The 26,387-nt window shown below is 38.9% G+C and overlaps 1 protein-coding gene across 7 annotated transcripts in view; it reads left to right on the top strand.

Annotated features, from left to right (window-relative positions):
* AMPH (amphiphysin) overlaps positions 1-26,387 on the top strand; it is a 130,467-nt gene that overhangs the window by 38,302 nt on the left and 65,778 nt on the right. For all 7 annotated transcript variants that reach the window (XM_050971749.1, XM_030234070.2, XM_050971747.1 and 4 more), the window contains exon 2: positions 21,686-21,766. In XM_050971749.1, the coding sequence (XP_050827706.1) occupies positions 21,686-21,766 (81 nt within the window). The remainder of the gene's footprint in view (positions 1-21,685; positions 21,767-26,387) is intronic.

Raw genomic sequence — 26,387 nt, 5'->3', positions numbered from 1 at the left:
GGGGAAACAGGGGGGAAGGGCATGGGGGAAGGCAGCAGCTCCTGGGATCTCTCTGCATTCCACTGATCCTTTCTATGGATTTTTTATGGGCGATTAATACTTGACTGTGGCTGCTGTGATGAGGGCTCCTGCTCATCAGGGCGAGGGGAGCAGGTAGCGATGGGAAGGTCACTTGATGCTGTTACGTAAGGTGCTGAATCCACAGCGATTTGCGCTCTGCAAAGCTGCCTCTGACTTACATCATGTGAATGCAGAACCCAGAGTGGTGCCCAGTGTTGCCTGCAGCAGCACATAACCTTTTAGTGAAACTGTCAATGTTTTTTCTCTCTGTGGAAAGCCTGGTGCATGTAGAAAGGTGGACTGCTTTGAGCAGTGTAAGTCTGTCTATTTATATGATTTCTGAACACTCAAGCTGGATTCTTCCCCGTCTTTTTCAAGGGGTTGAGAAATTCTTGCTCTGGTCTGTGATTTTTAATAGATTTCATATACTTTCAAATGCTGCTTTCATAGCTGGTAAGGAAAAATATTCCTTGTCCATATTCATAAGGAGTACTACCACAGTATCACTGTGGAAAAACTGTCTATTTTTTTCTTACCCAAACATGACCCTGAAATGTTTCTATTTAGACCAGAATGTTTATATTTAGACCAGCTTTGTAATCCATGTACAGTGATTTTTCCCAGCAGTCTTTCACTGTGACACTGAGAGAGATCTTCAGGCAATCACAGATGCATATTTTTTCTGAACCAAAAGTATAAGTAGCTGAAGTTAGAATAAGAAATTCTCTATCAGCATGCTACTTTGAACCTGAAAAACTTAAATAATGTCATTTCATCCTAAATTCAGAGCAGATTTAGAAACAATTTAGTTAGTTATGGGAAGAGAAAGCATCAGGACTCATATTTGTAGCCCTGTTAATCACAGGTACTAGCACTTAATTACACAGTTTTACATTAAACACTAGCATTGCATATATATTGTTTTACTGTCTGTAAGGACTGCAGTGCTTTATGCAGACACCATTTCAGGCACTACTGAAATGCAACTTCCTTTTGAAGAATGTGGCAGATGTATCACAGCCCATAGTCCTGCTGACAGTGGCTGAGGGCAGGAGGAGGACTAAGTTAAGAAAGGTAGAATAGAACTACCATTTTATTCTCTGTGAACCATTTTATTCTCACTGCTGCAAAAAATATGCTGTGAACCTGAGATTATCAAGATTTAGTTTTGCTACTTTTATAGAGAGACATCTCTGATTGCCTCCTAACAATCTGCTGAGAATAATTTAAATTTGAGGAAGCAATGGCCAAACATCTACCAAACAGCTAACATGATTTCTTGCAGCATCCAGAATTTCCATTGTAGTTATCAACCTTAGTAGGTATCTTGTTCATAAAATTCCTCTCACAAGGAAAACAGAAAGATAAAAGTTATAAAAAGGCACAAAGCTACAAGTAATAATTCTGTCATTTTATTACTTTGCATTCTATGAGCTTTTGATGTATAACTCTGGGTTTTTATAAAGAGGAGCATGGAAGTAACTTGGCAAGGACGATGCTTAGAGAAATAATGTCATTATTCAGGCAACCTTTCCTTTAGGGTGCATGTTTTCAGCTTTAATTGCCTTAATACTGTCAAAGTTTGGGAATATCTCACAGAATCACCTGTCCTTATTTTCACTGATCTGCCTGCTGGCCTATAGGAATCATAGCAGTAAAGAGCATTGCATGGATTACATTAGCGTGAGTCACATTGAAATTACAGTGGAGGGGGCATAAATAGACCTGGACTACTGATATAAAAGGCCTGTCCTAAAGGTTCATCACTCAGCAGCATTAAGTCTAAAAGATGGATCAGATTTTAAGGTGTGTTTCTATTTCATATCACAACAAATTTGATCATGAGTCAAGTTCTCTGTCTCCTAGCTCTGTGATTATTACTAAGAATTAGGAAATTACATCTCTAAAATTACATTTACCAACAGCTGATTCCTTCAGTTTATAATGTGTATTAAATAAAGCTTTTTCCACATTTTAATTTATTAATGGAGTCAGATGAGGCTTTCGTGTGGTCCTTCATGAAGTTACATTTCCTTAATGTCAGAGTTCCAATTTCAGTATGAATGGAGTTCTTAGCATTGTAAAAGGAAGTGTCAGTCTTTTTTCTCCAGGCTAAACAACCCCAGCTCCCTCAGCCACTCCTCATATGACTTACTCTCTAGACCCTTCATCAGCTCCATTGCCTTTCTTTGGACTCTCTCCAGCATCTCAATGTCTTTCTTGAAGCGAGAGGCCCAGAACTGGACACAGTACTCAAGGCTCAGCCTCACCCATGCCAAGTACAGGGGGACAATCACTACCCTGGTCCTGCTAGCCATACTATTGCTGAAACAGGTCAGAATGCTGTTGGTCTTCTTGGCCACCTGGGCGCTCTGCTGGGTCATGTTCAGTTGCTGTCAATCAGCATCTCCCAAGTCCTTTCCCATCAGGGAGCTTTTCAGTCACTCTGTCCCCAGCCTGCATGGGGTTGTTGTGGCCAAGTGCAGGACCCAGTACTTGGCCTTGTTGAAGCTCATATTGTTGAATTAGCTTTCTCCAAAGCCTGTCCATGTCCCTCTATAGATCTATACTGCTGCCCAGTTTCGTGTCATCTGTTAACTTACAGATGGTGCAGTCAATCCCCTCATCCAAATCATTGATAAAGATATTAAACAGGATTGGCCTAAATACTGTCTTGTGACTGGCCACCAGCTGGAGCCAGCACCATTCACCACCTCTCTCTGGGCCCAGCCATCCAGCTAGTTCTTAACCCAGCAAAGAGTGCTCCTGTCCAAGCCATGGGTTGTCAGCTTCTCCAGGAGAATGCTGTGGAAGACAGACTACTACAGTACTTGCTGTAGTCCAGGTCCACCCACAGCCTTCTCTTCATCCACCAGGCAGGTCACCTGGTGATAAAAGGAGATTAGGCCGGTAAGGCAGGACCTGCCTTTCCTACGCCTAAACCAGCCCTGCTCCCCGGTTGTCCTGCATGTGTGGTGTGATCGTATTCAAGATCTGTTCCATAACCTTACCAGACACCACAGTCAGGCTGACAGGCCTGTAATTCCCTGGATCCTCCTTCAGACCCTTCTTGTAGGTGGGCATCACACTGGTTAACCTCCAAACATCTGGAACCTCCCTGGTTAAACAGGACTGATGACAAAGGATGGAGAGTGTCTTGGCAAGCTCTTCTGTCAGCTCCTTCAGTATCTTCACGTGGATTTCATCCAGCCCTTTAGATTTCTGAGTGTCTAAGTGGCACAGCAACTCACTTTACTCATTCCTCTTGGATTACAGGCAGCCTGTTCTGCTCCTGTCCCTGTCTACCAGCTCAGGGAGCTGGCTGATAATCCATCTTTCCATTGAAGACTGAGACAAACGGAGGCATTAAGTGCCTCAGCCTTATCCTTGATTACAATATTCCACTTTGCATACAATAAAGGATGGAGATTTTTGTTGGCCATCACTTTGTTGTTAATTTTGAAAAACAACTTTTTTTTATCTTTCACAGCAGTGGCCAGAAGGAGTTCTAGCTGAGCTTTCACCTTTTTAATTTCCTCTCTGCATGACCTAATGACATCCTTGTAGTCTTCCTAACTTGCCGACCCTTTTGGGTTTTTTTTTCCTGAGTTCTAGCAAAAGCTCTCTATTCAGGCAGGACAGTCTTCCCTGAGAGCTTGCCTTCTGGCACATAGAGACAGCTTGCTCCTGCACCTCTACAATGCTTTTCTTATGTCCAGCCTTCCTGGATCCCTTTGTTTTTAAAGGCATTTCACTAGGGAATCTCAGAACCAGTGTCCTGAACAGGCTGAAGTCTGCCCTCTGGAAGACCAAGGCAGAGGTTTTGTTGACCCCTTCCTTGCTTCACAGAGAATGAAAAAGCATCATTTCATAGCCACTGTGCCTAAGACACCTCCAACCACCACATTTGTCACCAGCCATCTTCTCTGGTTTAGCAGAGCACCATCCCTTGTTAGGTTCACTTACCAGGCTGTGTCAGAAAGTTATCTTTCACACAATCCAGGAACCTTCTGCAACCTCCCAAAAGAACTAGGGCTAGTGATAGTGAAATTTCAGCCAACTGTTTATAAAACGCTTCATCTGCCTCTTCATCCTGGTTGGGTGGTCTATAACAGACTCCCCTTAGGATGTCTGCCTTGCTGGACTTCTCCCTGATTCTTACCCAGGGACACTGAATATTATCCTCACTATCCTTGAGCTCTATCCAGTCAAAGCTCTTCCTAATCTACAGAGCCATCTCCTTCCTCACCTGTTCCTTCTGAGGAGCTTATAAACGTCCTTTGCAGCAGTCCAGTCCTTGCAGATTTATAGCCTTGTGATTACAGAGGGCATCCCACATGCAAGATCAGAGCAGGGGTGATCCCAGCAGCTTGATCTAGAACGGGGACTTACTGTAAAAAGTTTTTTGTTTGATATTCAAACTGCTCCTGTGACAAGAAACCTGTGTAATGACCCAATTCTAAAGTTTGCAAACTTTTAGCTATCTAAAGTACCTGTTGTTTTGCTGAGAAGATGCAGTCTTTGCATCTTCTCAGATGGCAGCAAATGCTGCTTGTAGCCTTTTCTGCAGCCACAGGAGCTGGACAAAGCTGGCTAGCTGTTCTCAGATCAGAGGCTTGGCCGGAGGTGCCACAAGATCGGCCACTCCCAGGTTCTCCTTGTGGACCCCTGGTAGTGGTGCCGTCTGCAGCGTGGGTGGCGCAGACGAGAGCGAGGCTACGAAGTCCCAAGGTAAAGGAAGGAAAGAGCGGACACTTGTGTGGGTGTCAAGGAAGCTTTATTCCCGGATGGGTCCAGGGACAAGTGTCAGAGGAGGAGGGCTTGGGGAGGCACTGATAGAGGGAGTGGGTGTGAAGGGAGGAGATACAGAACAAGAATAAGCTAAGGGCAGTGGAGCTGAATCTATGAGGATTGTACAGAGGAGGGGAGAAGCCCCGGAGGCAAATCATATAACAGGGTAGGGATTGATACAGAAAATTCTTGAAATAAATGTGGGGTGGTTACAATAACTGGCAGGGGGAGTGGCAGCACCATAGGGAGGGGAAGAGCCTTATAAGGGCAGAAGGGGGAGGAGCAGAGGAGCAATCTCTGAGGGACAGGCCACTGGCAGGAAAGGTAGGTGGTAAACAACTGGGAAGGAACCATCGTGAGGGGATGACATAGGGGGTACCGAGGACCAAACCATTTCCAAACAGACAACAATTAACAGAATGAGTATTAACAATCTTTTAAAACACGCAACACCACAACTGCTCATTTTGAAAGCAACTGGGTGTCAGAGTACTGCTGCAATAGTTTCATTTCATGAGCAAGGCAGGGATTAGTTAACTGGAGAAAATTAAATCCAACACTTTGCACCTTTACCCCGTGAGGAAAGAGCTGGCCTGACAACTTTTTGAGATCTCTGATCCATGATCTTAAGAATGTAAACTGCCTCCAGAGTAAGCAACTGAATCACTGCAAATACCTAGATGACCTTTTTTCCTCACATAGACAGGGTTTGCAAAGAGTATCCCATGGTCCTGTGATTAATGGCTCTGATCTTGTTTCAGTTTGTGTTTTGCGGGTTTTAGAAGGAAGTTTCCTTCCTTTTGTATAAAGTTGTTCATTTTCCTCTTAACTTGCAGTAGCATAAGTTATCTGATACTCAGAATATTCACCCTGAATGTGAATACTATGAAGTCTTTGGTGTAAGACTTGATTTTCTAGATGCCCCTCCTACAAGACTGTCAGACTTTGATTCTGCTGCACATGGGTCGAGGCCTAAACACCATTTCTCTCTACACGGTTCATCTCCTTGGTCAAGAGAATCTAGAAGCTACCTGAGATAAATACCTCCAGACAGACAATTTATCCCTGCAACTTCAGTTATTTTATTCAACCAGCTTCTGTGCTCTTACAATGCATGAAGTCAGTCATCTTTGTTAGTCAGAAACAATGCATGTGTTTGTTAAAATAACAAAACGAGTAGGTTTTTAAAGTCACCTAAAAACATCTTGAGTTTCCTGGTGCTCCTCTTCAGCACCTGTGGGGTACTTCTGTATTCCTAGAAAAACTCATTTATATTTATATAAATGAACAAATTGTTATGACTGTGATTCTTTTCTAATGTTTTATTAGGTGGCAGAAGTTAAATTTATATTTATAAATCCCTACAGTTCTACTTGCCTTTTAAAGTCATTATAGTTCTTTATGTGAAAAGCATCTTTTATGAAAGCATTTAATAAAAATCACTTAAAACATGTCTTTTTTCAGAAATTACTTGCTGCAGGAGCTATTTTACACAGCTGAAAGTTTCAGAGACAAAGGAAAAAAAATAAAATCAGATTTTACACTTAAGGAATTTCCTGTAAGCTTTGATTAAGTTGTTTCTGAAGTATCTTTAAATTTTAACTTTTTGCTACATGAAATATGAAGCTTAATAGTAGGATAGATAATATTAGGTAATAGTTGCCATATGTATTGGTTTATTTTGGGAAGTGGTAGAGAAACTAATCCTGCTTCTCTTTCTCACACATTCAGATCCACAAATTTAATTACTTGAGTGAAATAAATGAGATGTGGACATTTATATATATTTATTATATTTGCTTTTTTAGTTGTGTTGCTCAGTAGTTGTTTAGGCACAGTGTTGGTGCACAACATCTATATTAAAGCTGTCCCTTTGGTATATGGCAAGATTAATTAAAGGCTGGCGCAGCTGCTTAATCAATTCCTGTACCTCAGTTTTCTCCTCCAGAAATTAGGGTGTTATAATCCAATCCTGAAGTGATTTTTAAAGGTGCTTGGACAAATGTTATTTGTTCTGGTGATCATGGTGGATAGTATTAAGACTGACTGTATATTTGAGCTCCAAATGAACAAGACATTGTGGAATGTGTAACTTTTTCACTGGACATGTGCAGTGTTTTTTTTCATAGGATTTAGTCCTGAATATCAAATTGCTGTAGTTTAATATTTTTTTCAGGTCAGGGAGCATTTTCTGATCCATTTTCACATGTAAGCTGATTTTCAGTGCTTAACAAATTTTTTTCTACCTCTGATTTTAAAATATATCAAGCAGTTCTAGACATATTATTATAAGAGAAGCTGGAAAGAGTCTAGACAAAAGCCAAGAAAAGAGTTGAACATAAGTAAACTTGGCCACAATGGAAGGTTGAAGTTCAGAGCATTTGGATAGTATAGAAAAGCATTAAGCAAAGGCAGAAATGAAAACACTCTTTAAAAAAGAATGGTCGTAATTTTTTCCAATTATTTGCCACTGGATGTAGGACACGAGAACATGAGAAAGAGTAGAATTTTTTGCCATGCTCCCATGCTGTTTCATGACACTTAATGCGCAAATGATTATCCACTTAGCATTCTCTTCCCTGCAGCTGAATTCACTATGCACCATATTCCCAGTGGCTTTCATAGTCTCTAGCATGTGCCAATTTCCTTCCATCTTATGTGTGGTGAGAGATTTCTGTTGTGCTGTTCATTGACACATAGCTTCAGTGTCAGTGGACAGAGTTTGCTTCTGAAGAGCGTAACTGGACTTGCAGCACCAGACTTGCTGATAAGGGTTGCTAAGGCTTGTCTTTGCTGCTGCTCTCTCTCCAGCATGCCTTGGTGACTGCACTAACAGGTTATAAGGCCACAGCATCCCACTGTTATTTTATTTTCTCTCAATTATGGAAGTGATATTTTCCAAATCTTCTTACACCTAACTGAATTTGTGATTTTTTTTCCTTACCTATCCTAGTCCTCTTTCTGTATTTAAAATGTTTTTCGTCCAGAACCTGAATTTTTCTCCTTGTTAATCTTGCTCTCACTGTGGTATGTTCCTCTGATTTGCTGTTTGTCTTAATAAGGACCATTAAAAGGCATCAGAATATTGCTCCAGATGAACAGTATCATCAGAAGAACATTGCTTCTCTTGCAGTAAAACAGTGTTCCTCCTACCACTTATTTTCCATCATTGGCAGATAGGCTCCTTTTCTGGAGCTCTTTTTGCCTGGAAAGTGTGACTGTTAGAGAGCTCTTAAATGGGTTGTTTTCACAGCAGCACACTAAGTAGAAGGGGACTGATGTTGCAAAGAAAAGACTTCTCTGAAAAGGGGACCCTATATGTACTGTGCATGCTGCTGATCTGATCATCTACTTCCATGTTCAGCAGCTCTGAAGGCTAATTCTGGAGTTTCATTCTACAAGCTCCATGGGAGAGGATGAAGTCCTACTTGTCTACAGTGTCTCAAATGTTAAAGCTGGAGCACTGGCACCTCCACTGCTGGTAGTCCTTGATGATCTCAGCATCACTTCAGTGTTTTTTTCCTTTTTGATAACTAAAAGTCCATGACCTGGGGTCAGCATGAAGAAATGATACACATAAACTCCTAAGAACAAGCAAGCTTATCATTAACAGAACTTAACAAGAAAAGTAGAAATATAGTATGTTTGCTGAGCAGCCCTAGAATACTTTAACATTACAATGTTTGACCTTCAGTAATGCAAAAATGCTGAATAATTCTAAAAAGCAATGAGAAGGAAATATGGTAACTTTCTTCAGAAATACCTGGCTAGCTAGCACATAATGCCAGTTTAGTTATTTTTTTTTTGTGGAGATGATCTTGGGAAATTTGTGATTGTTAGGAGACTGTGCCTTCACAAATTCTTCCAATCAGTCTGAAATAAATCTCTGTTGGTTCAATGCATTTCTGACAAAGCTATTTTTAAAAAAGGAAGAGAGACCTGGCTGGCATCAAAGGTTTCCCAAGTTGTTAGATTTTCTGAACCAAGTATATATGTTCTATCTAAATTTTCATACTTTTGGGAGTTCAATTTTTTGAAAAAGACTTATTTATCATTCCATCTAGAGAAGAATGAAAGTTATCTGGAAGTATTCCATCAGTGTCACTGCCTTCCTTCAGATGAGGAAAGAGGAGAGAGTTTTCAAGCATCCCAGTGGTAAAAAGTACCTCATCAGCAACTTTTGCCATGTCAGGCACATCACTGATTTTTAATGTGCAATATTTTCATGATCTGTCAAGAAACAGTAAATTCCTCCACAGATGAGCATCAATCTGGAAAATGTTTCGCAAAGCACTAGACGAAGATATCTTCATTTACTGCATTGCTATATGTGGCATAACATGAGATTGTCTTAACAGGTGGTGAAATATGCTGTTGGCAAGGTACGAAACCATGCTGGAAACATTTGGTTTTGTTTCCCCAGTGCTCCATGATATCAGTTCTGTTATGAAGGTTGACCTGAGTTTTCAGAGAGAAATCCCATCCTTTCTGGACATGAAGTAGCCTCTGGGTGGGCAGCATCTTCACTTCAGTCCATGCTGGATCAAATGTGGGTGTCTCTTTCTAGCCTCAGCCAATTCATTTCCAAGAAGTATCTGTGGGAATACCACAGATCAGACTGGAGGAGGCAGTCAAGATCAGGCATCTGAACTGCTACTTTGAGCATATGGACTAATTCAGAAGCCAAACTGATGAGACAAAAAAACACTGGTAGCCTTTCTTGTAGAAATAGTGATGTAAGTGGAAGGAAAATAAATTAACCTGTTAGCTCTTTGACTGACACTGTGAGATGTGAAATAAGTGAGCTCTGTTAATTTACCCATGTCATGAATGGCTGTAATCTTGTCTCTAGTTGGCATTGTTTCTGCATAGTTACTGATGTAATGTAATTTTATGTTTAATTATAGTCTTACAGGCAATCATTAGAAAAGTGTATTATATCAAATCAAAATATATATTTTATAATTTTTTTCCAGAATTTTTTTCAGAATTTTTTTAATTCTGAAAATTTCTTTTAAAATTGTATCTGGTTCTTCCTCTACATTGAAGAAATTGTTGTCATTCATAAATTACCTCTGTCTGCCTTCTGTGATGAGAAGTAATCAAGAGATACATATAATGCTATCAATAAGACTACGAACTTCATATCATTGTACTGAAAGAACATATTTTGCCAGGAATGTTTCTTTCTTACTTATACCAAAATCCATCTATTTTATTAAAAATCAATTCTGTTTTATTTTAACCAAGAGCAATAGGAAATATTTTCACTAATCTTGGAACTGAGAAAAGGGGAAATAGCTTGAAAAAAAAGCATCACTGTTGAAAATGAAAGCCTAGTTTCCTTAAATTCTGTTATCCTCTGAAATGGTATCATCGGAGCTGAATAAGTGAGACTCTGCTATATATAACCTGTGGAACTAAACAGTGGGAGGATCCATGTGCACTTAAAGGTCTGTTATATTGAATTATTGAATAAGTTTTTTTTATTTGGCCATGTGACTGAAAAGCTTTTTGTTTGATTTTTTTAAACTGCCAACAGCCAAGAACAACACATATTGCTGTGATAAATCTAGAGAGACAGTCTGTAAAGGACAAAGTTGTCTTTTTCTAGGTAGAATTTGAATGTTTGATTAAGAAATGTAACTGTGGTAGCTACAGATAAATTAGAAATATAACTTATATATATCTCTTCATTGCTCAGAAAAAGAAATTTTAATTTAGAATTACCACACTGTCTGTTAGATATCACTGCAGAGGGCTTTGGTACAATAAATTGTCTTAGTTGACTTGCTTAAGGATGAGCCTTAGTGGCCCTTCTGTACAGGAGAATGAATTGTTTATTGCATTGTGGCTGCATCCAGCTTAAAAAGATTTTTGTGCTAAGTGTTTTTGTAGTTGATTTTTATGTTCCTCTGACAAGATCTCAGAAGCATATTTTTAAAAAGTTCTATATAGGCAATTACTTAATTTTTAAATAACAATCCAAATCTAATTTGAAAAGTTTCAAATTGAAGTTTTGTCAATGGCAATTGTTTTGTATTTGATTCTGTGCTTTTTATTCCTTGGAGATATAGTGGAAGAAAGTTTATCAAGTGGCTGCTTAAGCCTTTTTTTTTCCTCATTCCTAAGGACTAGAAGTATCAAGTAAATACACAGCAAAAGAACTAGCTGGTCATCAGGTAAATATAGCCATCAGAAGTTAAATTATAATTGATGTTTTTTGGTAGGATCTTCAAAAAAGTTGAGAGGATGGTCCCCTTGTCTTCAGTACTACAAGGGGCAGAAGTTCAGATAGTCTCTTGCTTTGAAAAGCTTGCAGCTCAAAAGTTAGTAAATCAGGAAAATTAAATTGTCACATGAACAAACTGAAATGCTATCAAAGGCAGTAAATAAAGCATTTCTTCTATTGTTGATTTTTTTTGGAGGAAGCAGTTTTAAGGAAAGTGTCTGCTCAACAGTAAGGGTAGAGGATAAACCAAAGGGTAGTAAGAAAGTGGAGGAACTGGTAAGAGGTAGCAAAATAAGAAGTAGTGAGGAGAGTGTGAATCTGAGTGCACAGCTAGTACACCAAAGGCTGAGACACACTGGTCACTTTTAGAAAGCTATCCAGTTACTTTTTAGCTACATTAGTAAGTACAGGCAGAAACAACAGATGACAGGTTTGTTGGGGGTTTTTTGGGGTTTTTTTTTGGTTTTTTGTTTTTTTTTTTAAGTCAGCAGAGTAATGTTTTGCTTTATTTGGGATGCAGTAAAGGACACAGAAATTCAGCTGAGGATATCACTGCTAATTATTCTGACAGTTAAATTTTGACCTTGTTCAATTATAAGAAGTAATCAATCTTTTCAAGAAGTGTGAGAGCAACTCATATAAGCAGAGAAGGGCAAAGAGATTGTCTTTGCAGTTCTTTGAGATTCCTTTTTGTCTCATTCTTTCTGTTCTGTATTGCTTTAGTGCAGATATTCTGAACACAGCAGATTTCTGTACTGCTTTTCACAGGAGGATGGCCCAGAGGTTAAGATGCTAATCTAGAATAACCATATTTTGCCATGAGTATAATTCTCTGGATTTGGTGTAGAAGTTCCTTGCCTTTTCTGTACTTTTTTTGCCCAATGGTAAAGTGACCAAAAAACGCACTATTATTGCATTAAGCAATTTTGTGAGGAAACAGAAAACTCAAAAGTTTGAGGAGCATAGGTGTTGATATGCTATTAATAGTTCACTTCAGCAGCCCACACATAGGCTGCCTGAGTTATATCCTGCCTTGCCTCAAGCTCCCATCCCATGTCATGTTTGCCACCTGCACAGAGGTGTTTGAGATATCCTGTGTGATCTGAGATGACCGTGGGAAGGCAAATGAATCAAACCAGTGATTTCTCAAAGCTGATTCTTTGTTTTCAGCTTGGTCTCTATTCTCTCATAATTGTTTCTCTCCCACTTAATTCCTTCTTTGATTTCTCACTCTTTTTTTTTCTCTCTATATCTTGATCTATGTTGTTTATTGTTTCCTTCCATTTAGTTTTCCTGTTTAAGCTACAATTTATGAAAATCACCTGCCATGCACCATTCCAGCATCTCTACCTTGATGCTGTCCTCTGTTATATAGGCTAGCCTCGCACACAGTCTAGGGAATTGCTTCGTTATTGTTTGAACCTGTATGGGTTTTCTCATCCATTGGAGATAAGCACTGTTCAGAATACAGAGTAGCTGATGAGCCATCTTATCACTTGGGACCCCATAGCATTAAGTCTTAAGTTCTTAAGAGAAAAGCAGAAGTCCCTAACAGTATACGGACATAGCTGTTAGTATTCCTTAAGCAAAATGAGGTCTCATAAGCAAAATGAGGTCTTTATAAACTTAAAAGGTCATCCTTCAGTCTCCTTGTATTTCTACTGCCCAGCTAAGTTTTACTGCTGGACCTCTTAGGGTCACACTTAATGCTAAACAGTAACCATCTACAATTGTGTTAAATTTTGCAAAGGTACGTACTTCCAGTAAAAGAAATTTGCTGGATGTTGCAAAGAAAATATTGTAGTACACTGCAATATGCAGGTCAGTGTCCTCTGTAAAGTTCTTTCTGGTTTTAACCAAATGACCAAGGACTAAGGTAGAAGTCTGTGGCTTCATTCCAAAAATAATCATAATCTTGTGTATTTTGTGGATCTCTTTAGAGAATTTTTACATTATCTGGGCAATTATGAACAATTAGATTCTGTGATTTTCAGAAAGGTTACTATCATCATTTCTCATTGCATAAGGTTCACATTTGTCATTTAGGCTGCATTTCCCTCTTGAATTTTGATTATGAGAATGTAGCTTATCATAGTGGATTATGCTTGTCTGGATCTTATTCAGTACTCTTCTCATTTTTTAAGCAAAGTGTTCCAATGCATCATGGTATTTTACAATACTCAAAGCACCAGCAAGCAAAAGCTTACAAAAAATTAACAAAAGAAAAGCATTTGTAAGAGAAGTACACCTTTTTGCTTCTTTAAGCAGTGAATACCTTATCAGAATTTCACAAACAGCAGAACAGTCCTTCAATAAGAAAAATCTAATAATGGGTCTTTAAAATGTGAAGAGACAACATCAATTCATTGAAATTCAGTTTTAGTGAGGGAGAGGAGGTTAGGAGAAGGTTCTGAAGGTACAGTTGTCATGTATCTTCCCTAGTCATCTTCTTTTGAGGGGGTTTGGAAAGAGGTTTGTTAGAGGTTAGATCCATATTACATGGACAATTAGTCTGAACAGTAGAGTTGTCTTTATGCTCTTCCATACTGGAGAGTGCCTGGTACCTAGCAGCTTCCCTCTTCCATTACTTGGGCCGTATTTCATGCATTCATGCAGTTCAGGATATGACTTCTCTTTAACTTTGTACAGCAGAAATTGCCTATGTTATACATTAGGATACCAATTGTGGAGCTGCGTTATGTCACTAAATGATACATTCCCAAATGCAGTTTACTGTGATGTCCTTTCTTCTAGAATATGATGCACTGTGTCAAACCTGAGCAATAAAACTCAACTTACAGTTGTAAATGGTGGACAAATTAGCATTATTGTGCCCAGTGTAAGAGAAGGTCTAGGAGGCGTCTGGGGAACCATTACCAGTATAGTAATAATACAGGACAGTGAAGATTTTCTGTAATTTGATGAATATTCAGTTGTTCTGCATGTCATTAGTAGTGCCACTGTGTACAGAAAAAAGAACTGGTAACTATAGATGGCCTAAAACTGAGCTATGTTCAGTCATTTAATAAGATTAGTAACAGAAACCAGCACCTCACAAAGTAATTGATTATAAGTGAAGAGCTTTACTGTAGTGTCTTTCTGCATTTTCTTTGGTAAAAATTTCATAGGAAAATGCCCATTGTTCTGTATTAATCAGGTTTTCAGGCTTTTGAGAGTCTGTCAATGGCAAAGGGATTTTTTTCCACAACTTTGCAGCAGATATTATTGAGAACAGTGGGTTCAGCAAACATTTCACTGTCAGCTGTTGTTTTTGCAGGGATGCAATGGTGAAATAGGAGCAGGAGTACAAGGGCTGTGTTTTTGGAAAGCATGTGGCTGTATAGTATGGAGAGTATGAAATTCAGTTAACTATGCTGGTAGCCAGCTTCCTGCCAGGTTTGTTTGCCCCCTAGCAGGCAGGCTAGCACAGGCCAGATAGCTCAGTCCTTTGGAGACTGACGGTCCGAATACCAAGCCGCTCTTAGCTTCAGGCAACCTTAGCAAGCTCAAGTGATGTCAGCTCTTAGTGATTCAGTTCTCTTAGGATTCCAGTTCTTTGCTTGGTAAGGAGCCTTGCTAGCTAGCCGGGAAGCAGACACAGAGAGAGGAGAAGGCAGCCCTGGAGTTCCACAGCAATGGTTTTATTGGGGGGTCTGTGAAGGGTTCCAGCAACTGCTCTTCTCCCCAGGATGGGCTAAAACAGCCCCTTATATAGGGTTAGAAGGGATCAGAAATTGTCCAGTAGCAGGGGTTAAGGAGAAGTAACCTATGGGGTCACAGAGAGGTAAGAAAGGCGGAAGAGAGGGGCTTCTGGCCTTTTCACCGTGACTTAGCATTTCCTTTCTTTAGGCCTTGCCCCTCCACGGGGCCCTAGCAGGCCCTGTGCCTGCTGCAGTCAACCACTCAGAGAAGAAGCACCATTGAGCTTGTTGCATTAAACTTATTCAGAAATCAAAATATTCATAGCAGAACTGAAACTGCACAATACACTATGCTATTTAAGACACAGGAATCTTAACTGTGTCATAAAATCGTAATTTATACTTACTGGGTGTGTTCAGCACTAGAGAAAAAAGGTTAACAGCTTTTTAAAAAATCTTACCGTTTTTCTAATAATGAAAATCCATCCAATTTTTAATCCTACAATGTATCAGTATTGAAAATGCCCATCTTAATGCCCATCTTAATGCCAATCTTTTTTTACTGACCATATTTTGAGATTTCAGTGCTGAAGTGAAATGGAGGCAGTAGACTTTGACATCATGACAGAAAGACTGGTTTTATAATTTATTATTAAATGCCACCCAACTAGATCTTGAGTAGATAGATATGAATGTTACCTCTTTGGAGAGGGGGCTTATTATTAGCTGGACTAAACAAACAGGTCCATAAGCTTAATACTTACATATCTGTAATCTACTTCACTGTCTCTTCCTGCCCCTCTTTGCAGCAGAACAACTGAGCAGCATCTTTGTAATGATTCTCCCTGTTTTCACTTCAGCACCGCCATGTGCTAACTGTGAGGAGATCAGAATCTTGTGTGGCTTCAATGACTCTTGAGTATTCTGTTTCTTGTGTTTAACACCTTGCTGTCATGCTTGAGTAAGAGTCAGTATATAAGTTTTGAAATTATTTCTGTACTGGGGTTAATACTTCTGTGTTCTCTTCCTAGATAGCTTTTATTTCTGGAACAAAGAGGGTTTCTTAAACTTTGTTCCTACCCTTCTTAAATTCCAGCTGGGAGTCATGGACCATGCTTAAGATTCCTACTTTGACACTGTTTTATAGTTTTGTGATATTGGTCACATTGTATAGCATCCCACTGAATGAAAATAATTGTCTTTTTAAACATGGAGGTGCTTGTGGTGCTTGTGTAGGGTTTTTGGTGAGAGGAGATGGCTGGCTTGTGGCAAGATGATTGATGGGTGGAGTTTTTTGTCTGTCTGGACTTGTTGTTAGGCTCTGGTAAGCTTGGGTCTGTGAGAAACAAGGCTCACTCTTTAAAGTTTTTGAATGTTTGATAAGGTATAAAAGGGACAGTATCCAGCACTGGGGTGCTCAGCAAGCTGCCAGAAGCACACCATTAACTATAACAACTCTTCTTATGTACTTTCTTATTGCATTGGTCAAATGCATATTAATGGAGATTATACATATTCAAACATTCCTTTGAGTTTACATGTTCCGAGAATTCTGTATCTTAGTTCGACCCCTGACCTTATCTTCTTAGAGTACATGCCGCAATGCAGGTGTGATTTTAAGAGTCTTGTATTTTATTTCCTCACAAGGCCCCCTGGTCTGTGGTTTGACATTAGTTGATAGCCGAAGGTCAGTGGTAGATTCCTTTTTGCTCTTTCGGTGTTATTTGCCTAGTTTATTCAATGTTATCTTACCATACAGACATTCTAGCTATCTTTACAAGTACTTTCAATCAACATTAGCTATTTCACTATTGTCAGTTAGTTACAAAAATAAAGGCATTCGTTACTACTTCTCAAATACAATTGCTTCTGAAAAAGTTAATGCTACATATCCTCTATTTTAATATTTTGCAAAAGCTTAAACTATAATATATATTTATCATACTAAGATATACAATCTACACAGGGATTAGGGTATTAACCAAAAAAGGCCGACAAATTATACTATATCAGAAGCAGTTGAAAAGAGATTACAAACTGTACTGTATCAAAATAATTTACAAAAGCTAATAATAGCAAAAGATAATAACTACATAGTTATTTATAGCAGGGCCTTGTATTTTTGCTTTATGAGTTGACATATACTACTTCATAGTCAGTTAATTTAAAATACAGTCATGTTTACTTCAAACTTAACCCATTGTGTTTCTGTTTTTTTTAAATGCCAGATAAGCATTGTTGTGTATCATAGGAAGCTCCTTTCAAAGCTTCTATTTTATATTGGCCAAATACGTCTTTAAATTTTTTGAGCATTTGCTGATGTCCATATGATGTTTTGCACTAGGATAACTCTAAACTTATTTCTCCTACATGGTTGGTTTTCATTTTAACCAATTTCTGCCCAGAATTACCATCTTGAAACTCCTCTGGAAAATTACACATATGCAGCCCTAGTATTGCCTTTGCGGGTTGTAGAAGAGTATGGTATTAGGTTAAAAAAAAGCGTTGTGGAATGGTGTCGTAAACTGTTGTGGAACAGTGTTACAGATGCATGAGTCTGCATTTCTTGAGATCCAGAGCACTTTACTGTTCTCAAAAAAATTTGGACATAGAGTCTATGACAATGGTTTTGAACTCCCATAAGTGTTTGTCTTTATTTTCTGGGGTTGTTCTATTATACCCTAAATTGTACTACTTTTGGCAAATTAGCTTAGCTTAATTTTTTTCAGTATTTTAATGATCCTGTGAATTTCTGATGAAGTCTCCTCCTGGGTAGGTCTGTCTGAGCAGTCAAATCTTCCTGCCCTGAGTGGTTTTAAACATGTTGGTTGTTCTTTAAGAATACTGATGTGTGCCTGGGGGTGATGTATCTTGGGATGTCTGATGAGGTCAGTTCCCAGCCACCCTGCTGCTGCTCTGCAAGAAGCTGAGCTGCCCTTGAGGCAGCTTCTGGGTGGCCACAGCTTACGTCAAAGAATCAGTTTCAGCATTGGGGTTTTTTCTTCTTTTTTTTTTTTTTTCTTTCCTTGAATTGCCATAGTCTTAAAAACTTTTTTACGAGATGATAGCTAGGCCTCTCAGGGTGGTAGTCTCAGTAAGTAGTAAAACTAATTTGCCTCAAATTCTTGCCTCAAGACAAGAGTTTTCAGGTAATCAAGCTTTCTCAAGCTAATCTGTAGTTTATTTTACTATATTAGTTTCTTCAGTATGTTGCACACACTTAACAGCATTCACATTACAATTATTCTAAAACTGGTCAGTTGAATTCAAGATCCTCATAAAACTGAATGTAATATATGGTAAATAAAGGCACTTAAATAACTAAAGGCATATTGCTTAATCTTACATCACCTGAAAGTTTTTTGAAGATTCAGCAGCCCCAAATGAAAGTATTCTTGATGACATTTATAAATTACATCAGACATGACTGATTTTCTTACTCAAATTTTGTGTCTTAGTGTAGAATCTGCCATATCTTATGTCAGTACCACATTCCCTGGCAATTCCTCTCTACATGTTTTTACTTGACCATATCTAAATTTAATTTGTATTAAATTTAGCTTTTACTTCATTCTCAATGCTAATTGGACTTAACTATTTAGTTCATGTATTCTTAGCAACATTTTGGATGAGCACTGTCACTCATTTTAGATAGTTTTTAAAAAATCATTCTTTGTCATTTTAAGAGAAAGCTTAGTGATAGCTGAGTTATTTTAATTATATTAAATGAGGTAGCTTTTATCCTGTTTTATTGTATTAGGGTGAACATATTCATCAACTATCTTATACAGTCTTCAGAAGATTACAAAAAACTTGAGTATAGAGCATTTATTGAGATTCAGTTTGTGTCCATTTCTTTAATTTTTAAAATTTATTTTATTGTAAATGATACAGACCTTTCATATACATTGAAAGATGTTCTCAACCTCAAATTTTATTTCTCTGTATGGGTATACTAAGAAAAAAAAATGCTAGCCACTTGCCTTCACTAAGTTCTAGATTCACTCAAGCCCTTCAGGCTACCACATGTTCTTTTATTCCTCTGCTTTTTTTTTTTTTTTTCCTAATAACCTGAATTCAAATCCATAATATGGATTACTTACCACTTGGGCCTAAAGTAAAATATTAGCCACTTATCAGTCCAGATTTCCATTCTTTAGCATGTCGCAGAGCCCTCCAAGTCCTCTGTGAAACACAATCCATCTGTCCTTCACCTGTCCACAAGGACCACCAATAAATAGACTGAGCTATTCCTGTTACTAAATTCCTGTTAATTCTTATCTAGAAGGGTGGTCAAACTAAGGCTTAAGGAGGAGGTTAAGCACTTGCTGCTCCTGAGCACAGCCTTTACCATTAAGAACCATTAGGTGCTTTCCAATGACCTGTGTGTTTCAAGTCTATTTTCTCTTGTTCTAAACCTAGTGCTACTTGCCATTTCCATAACCTTAGCCATAGCCTGACTTTAACCCAGATATTCCACAGAACAAGATGAACAAGATGCTTAACATTTATTTCAGCCTGTCCATGAGGTGGGGGTGGTGGAGTTAGAGTAATCCACAGGTAAGGCAGACAAGCCTTCATCATCCACCTTTAGCCCTACCCCAAAAACACCCTATAGGTGCTGACCTAACTGAGCAAAAATAAACTATAAACTAAAGACTTCTATTGACAAGCGACTTCCACCTTGAGACAGAAGTGAATAAACAAGAGCTGAAAGGTAGATCAGTTTCTACAACTGTTAACCTGTCACTTTTCTGTTTAGACTACCAATGGTAAACTTGTGAATATATTAGTTGTAAAAGGCTGAGCTACACATTCATTAGTCCATGGAGTTATATGGGTGGTATCTAAACGAACCTATGAGGAATAGTTTACTTTAGCCCCAGTCTGCTCCACCATCTCTATATGGAATTGTAGGGATGGGATTAGGATTGCTTTTAGCAAAAGAGTAAGTGAACTCCAGTTATCTATGTACATGGCATGAGCTGCAGGACTTCCATGAGGGAAAGTTTCTTTAGTCTCAGGCTTGGAACTTTTAGATCCAATCATATGACGTATCTATAGTTCTGATTTGCATTGGGAAAATTGAGAAACTATGTTATAAATTATCTGTATTTAGATTAGGGTTGGTGTTTGTAGAGGCTAAATTGTAACACTGCATCTTGGTTCAGCTAAATAACTGTATGTAAATGGAAAGTTGGAGACAGGATAAAAAAACCCCAAACCATAGGAGGTAGGTGCTGTGGGAGGTTGTTCCCTTCTGAGCCTTGCACTATTGGGCCTGAGTGCACATTTGAAAACGTGGATGTGAGCCATTGATATGAAAAAAAAAAAAAAAAAGAGTCTATCATGACAACTTTTGATGCTGTAGTTTGTTATCTAGGTTATGAATGCTTATACTACAGTTAACATGCTTCTTGCTTCAAATGTGGTTTGAATGCATTGCCATGGTCAGGAGGCTCACCTGGCCACCACCTTTCTGAAAAAAACATGTTGGATTTTCAGAAAGCCCCCTGGTGAGGATCAGAGCTGTGCCACAGTTGAGGGCAGCCTGTTTGGCTCATTGGTAACAAGGAGCAATGTGAAGGCCTATGATGATTCAAAATGTTAAATGATTTCTCTTTATAATGCTCTGTGTCACTTATTAATATTTTATGAAGAGGTTGGTGATAAGAGTGTATGAGGCTTTTGGGACTAGTTAACTGTCTTAAAAGCAACTAAAAATGCCCACCTGCCAGAAAATGAACATAGCTATTGGCAGCAAAAGGGTAGTCTATATATTTTTTTCTTCTCTGATATCTTTCTTTCAGTCTTTCTGCTGTAATTATGTCAAACCCATGTCCACAGATGGCATTGCGTCACCTTCATTATTATCTTGACCTCTGGTTTCCACAGTAGCAATGCTCATCACCCCTTTGTGTAGCCTGATTTTGTGCTGTGAGGCTGGCTGGACTTGGGAGAAGAAGGTGGTCTGAGAAAGAATATGGTAGTACTGGAGCTGTACATTCTTTGTTTTGAGAAGAATAGGTTATAATGTTTATATGTGTATTCATAGCATCTGCTAATTGCTACTGTTTCAGTTTTGTAGGGCTTCTGGGTTTTGTTTTGGTTTTGTTTTAATTAGTTTGGTTTTGTTATAAACTGTGCAAATAGATAGTTTGATCAATTTGTAATGGGAGAGCAGTCAATCTGTGGGATGGTTCACTCCAGTAAGCAAGTACTCTGTAAAGATTTGGGGATTGCTTTAAAAGTAGGGTGAAGTCTATTTGCAGCTATGTTTAAGTCTTCAGTATTATAATGAATGGATAGCAATGGGATTTAATAATAGGATGCATTTATTGCGGTTAAATGCCATGCAAAGTGTAGCTGTGTCAAATTACTTTTGAGATTGCTGATTGAATAGCCTTTATTGCTGAATTACTGCAGCATGCTTATTATCTAGTGGATGACGATCTACTTATGAATTAATGAGGGGAGCAAAATGAACGCTATGTTTTAAATAGGCATCAGCCTTGCAGTTCTTTAATTTTTATGACTTTATGTTGAAAATCATGCAGATAAGAATAATGTTAATACTGTTCAATGTAATGAGAAGAAAAACCTGATGAGGTTTTTTTCTTTCTTTGTCTGAACTGGAGGATAATTTGTAGTGCCAGAAGAATTCTCTCATTCTTTCTTGCTTTGAAAAAACAAGAACCATTCCCCCAAGGGCTCTATGCCTGGAAGTATATTTACACACACACACCCCATGCTCCTGCTTTCTTTTTTTTTTCTTTTTTTTCTTTTTTTTTTTTTTTTGACAGAATAGTTTCTTGTGTGAATTTTTGAAATGGTAGAGCACAAAACACTCCCAAAAGTAAAATGCTATTTATGTCTAACTGCAAGAACAGAATGTTAAAAGTAGCAGATGTTTTGATTTGTGACATAAATATTAAATTATTCCTTATTCCGTTCATTATAGGTTCTTCAAAAACTAGGAAAAGCAGATGAAACTAAAGATGAACAGTTTGAAGAATATGTTCAAAATTTCAAACGGCAAGAGGTCAGTTTTTCACTTTCTTTAATTGCGTCTTAAGAATGCCATATATTTAACTTGCTGTTTTTGAAGGTGTTGCAGGGAACAGGTAAGATTCTATTTTTCTGTGGGTACAAAATTTTGTTCTGCAGTTTTCAAACAGAGATAACAGTTACATTTGTCCATGCAGAGTGCTAAAATATGGGCTGAAAATAAAAGGACCTTTGTTGTTGTATGTAACATCATCATGCTTAAACTGCTTGAGATCAGAGTGACAGTACAATTTCACCAGTAATTAAGAACAGAACCCAACCTCAATTAAATGCAGCTTTGTTATAAAGGAAGAGAAGTATTTACATGGTTTCATTTTGTGGATTATTTTCATCAGTGCTATATAATAATGCTGGTTTTATAAGAGTGAGCAGATTAATAATTTCAGATTAATCTGCACATGTGTTGTGAAGTTTCCCATGGGTGCTGAGGTCTGTGGTGGCAGTGCTGATGAAGCATAACTAGGCAGCAATGCTCAATTACTCTTAGTGTTATAAACACAACACAGGAAACCAAAGGTGCTCTAAGGAGTTTATAATCTACTCCCAGTGCAATCCTAAATTCTAACCCAAATTACTTGTTGCTTCATTGGGCAGACATTTTGGCTCTGATGTGATGAATTGCAATTTATTATATAGTACCTTTCTAGCACAAATTAATACCTCCCATGAACTCTGGTAATACATCCAAGAAAATAGTCTTGTTACATAAGTATGAACTGGCATATCTGTCGTCTTTGTGAGATGTTATTTAGAGCTCCTATAGAAAGGAACTGGAGAGTGAGAACTACTCCCACACATTTTACACAATCTAAAATTTGGCTCATGTCAGTGTTTGCAGTTTCTGCTCTGAATCAGTCCTATTCTACCAAATGCACTTTCCTCCTTTCCATGTAAACACAAAGCCTGCATCCTGACTGCTAGAATGCTTATTAACTCTTCTGCATCTTATTGTCACTTCACCTTTATTTTCCTCTCAGTGTAGAAGAGAGGGAGATTTCAAAAGCTATTGAGCTTTCCTTTTCACCAAAGAGAAGAATACTGGGAAGTAAAAGAATCTGTATGCCTGAGATGGGTAGTTCTTTCCTCAAATTTCTTGAGGTCAGGAAGATGGTGGGATTTAATAGAAGTTTTGAAACCCTACAGAGATGCTATATTTTCCCTTTTGTTCCCTTTCCATTTTTCCAAGTCTTCTCGACTTGACCTTTTGATTATTCAGTGTTGTTGCTTATCCTTGTTGTCCGTATCCCAGCTGTTTCACAGCTAGTAACTGTGTTTGTAGAAATACGGTTCATCTCTGAGGGGTTTCTTCAGTGTAGGAGCAAACGGAGCATCTCCATGAAGAAACTGAATTTGAGGTACTTTTCTCTTTTAGTTCAAAATTCTGAGACAAAAAAAGAGAGGATAGAGGAAAAAAATCCTTTTAAGCAAAATGATATTTCAAGTATTGGGTTTTTTCTGTCCTTTACCAAGAATTTTCTGTAATGGTGGTTTTAAGCTGAAAATCTTGCTTAGATCTAAGGAGGATATTAGCATTACTTTCTTTTTATTTCCTCATTGTTTGATGTACATAGAGGCAGAAATAAACAGTAAAGGACTCTTCAGGAACTTCATGCTAAATCCTAAATACAAATGAGAGTTAGGTCCAGAGAGAGAATTGGGTAGGGAGGGGTGACTGCAAAGGGAACTACCACAATTGTCACAATAGTCGCATGCAGATTAGGCTAGGTGCATGACACACCAAATGAGAGAGACTATTTACTGAACTAGTCATACATGCTTACTGTGCTTTCAAGAAGTTCTGTTGTGCTCAATTCTTCAAATACAACAGGGAAAATGCTGCAAAAGCACTGTTTCTGCCATGTTCACCAATAAGAAGCATATAAATAGTTTAAATTTTCTAAGTTTGTCCATGCTTTGATCTACAATTTAATAGCAATGCAAAGATATAAAGCATTACAATGTGCATCTGAATTATCACTCACACTGATTAATGCCATGCAGAACTGCTTTCTTCTGTGAACTCAGGCAGCCGTCTCTTCTTGGTTTACATTCAGTCCTGCTTTCAAGTTTGTTCTGTGACTCTAGAGGCTTTAGATAAAGAAAAGTCAAATTCTAGATATTAAAGTATAAAAAGGCAATCTGGTGGATGTATCTCTGTGCTGAAGCTCACCAAACTGTTGCTGTGGACCATTCAAGAAGATTGCAAGAGCAACCCTCTAACCCTGTTAGAGGCTGTGCCATCTTTTTTAGTTTCCTCCAGGATTATTTGTCTCTGACCTAAAAAGGCTGTGGCAGAGGAAGTTTGAGAGGAGGTCCAAGCTTTATTTTGTTTCTTGCTATCTCACTTACCAATGATTTGTCTGTTCCCTGGCCACCTCACCTACCATCAGTTCATTCTGAGGAGCATTATCACTTCAGTTCTATGTCTCTTTGCAAGTTCTTTGTTGCAGCTGGTGCTGTGTGTGCCCTGGGGATCCTGGTAAGCTGAAAGCTGTGAAAATGGTCTGTCTTGTTTGCCTGCATTATTGAGCATGCAACCCTTGAGAGGTCAACTAACCTTAGGTATAGAATGATCTTTTTATTACCACTCTCCAAAGAGAATAAATGTGGACTCACAGTTCAGCCCACTGAAAGGATAAAGGACAGAGCATAGTGCTCAATATCCAGGAAACAGAAAACTGAAACCCTGACATCTTTGCCTGAATAGTAGATTAGATGGTGGGCTTGTACCAAACTCAGAAGAAGGCTATTTGTAAGGATAGCATGTCGTGGTTTGATACTGGCTAAAGACCAGGCACCCACAAAAGCCACTCACTCACCCTCCCTTGCAACAGTTGGGCAGAGAGAAAAATTTAATGAAGGCTTCATGTGTTGAGATAAGGACCGGAAGAAAACACTCCACGGACAGAACAGGCTGAGCTTAAAGGTACAAAGTGAATTTATTATTATCAGAGTCAGATGAGGAAAATGAGAAGTAAAATAAGCCCTTAAATACACCTTTTTCCCCCAACCCCTCCCCTCTTCCCACCAGTGCAGGGAGACAGGGGGCTGAGGGTTTTGGTCAGTTTGTCACCTGAGGTTTTCCTCCACTACTCAGGGAGAGTAGTCCATCCCATGCTACACCATGGGGTCCCTTCTCATGGGAGACAGTTCTCTGTGAACTTCTCCAGCATGGCTCCAAATCTCATGATCAGCAGTCCTTCCAAAACTACTGTAACTTGACTCGTCCCATAAGCAAACAGTCCTCACAAAACTGCTGCAGTGGTGTAGGCCACTCTTCCACGGGGTGCAAGAGTGGCCTACACGGGGTGCAAGAGTGGCCAAGGACAGGCTGCTCCAGCCTGGAAGCAGGGGCCCCCTCTCTCCACCATGTCTCCCACTGGATCACAGCCTCCTCCAGGCATCCACCTGCTCCAGTGTGAGCACCTCCCCCATGGGGTGTTGGTGGATCTCTGCACCCCCCCATGAACCCCCATGGGCTGCAGGGGCATGGCTCCTTAACCATGGTCTTAACCAGGTCTTAGCCTGTAGAGGAATCTCGGCTTCAGTGCCTCAAGCATCTCCTGCCCCTCCTCCACTGACCTTGGTGTCTCCATGTTGTTTCCCTCACATGTTCTCACCTCCTCCTCCTCTTCTCTGGTTAGGAAAAAACTGTGCATGCACACTTTTTAAACATTTTTTCCTTAAATATGTTATCACAGAGGCATTACCAACATCTCTAATTGGCCCAGCCTTGGCCAGCAGCATGTCCATCTTCAGAGCCATCAGAGATTGGCTGTGCTGGACATAGTGAAAGCTTCTAGCGGCTTCTCACAGAAGCCACCTCTGGCTGCCAAAAACCAGGCCATGCAAAACCAATGCAGTGCAGCAGATCTATCTGGAGAAAATGGTCATTTAGATTCCCCAGTCATCCATTCCCATCTCTTTCTGAATACAGTTGGATAAGAGCCTCTTCTGGACTTGACAGCCCAGAGTTGAATTACCCAGATGAATCACTGTGGAAAAACTGAGTCATCCCATGTCCAGAGAGAACAGAGCACAGTTGCTTTGCAGAGTCCCAGGACTTTCTCTATCAAAACCATTAAGCTCCTGCAGCTGATGACAACAGAAAAACATTTAGATTTTAAACAATGAATACAGCGGGTTTTCATCTTCCACTTAAGCTGTAAATTGAAAATTCCCACTCTAAATCAAAGCTTGTGGAACATATAAACTCATATATGGCAGTATGACACAGATTTTCATTTTATTGTAAGAAATTCCTTGAGATTTAAACATTTATCTCTGCACAGCTAATTGTAAATATGCTCAGCCTCTTAATTGACTCCAAAGTTCAGAATGAGGGAGAAAAGAAGAGAATTTCTGCATAATTCTCTCATTTCTATTGTGAAATTATCATCAAAGGCCAAAGAATTTACCAGAAATTCCATCTTTATTCTGTTTTTCAAGCAATTGCATCTTACATGTTCTTTTTTTTACAGGGACTACAGTAGCAATTACCTTTATCCCCATATTGTATATTTTATTGACTCACAGTCATTAGAAGTCACACTTTATTGTTCTAAGAGAGCAATATTCTATTTCATGTATATGCA

Source organism: Serinus canaria, chromosome 2, assembly GCF_022539315.1.
Source record: "Serinus canaria isolate serCan28SL12 chromosome 2, serCan2020, whole genome shotgun sequence".
In the NCBI taxonomy this organism is placed as follows: domain Eukaryota; kingdom Metazoa; phylum Chordata; class Aves; order Passeriformes; family Fringillidae; genus Serinus; species Serinus canaria.
The sequence above is the reverse complement of the archived record's forward strand: the minus strand, read 5'-3'. Positions and strand labels throughout refer to the sequence as shown.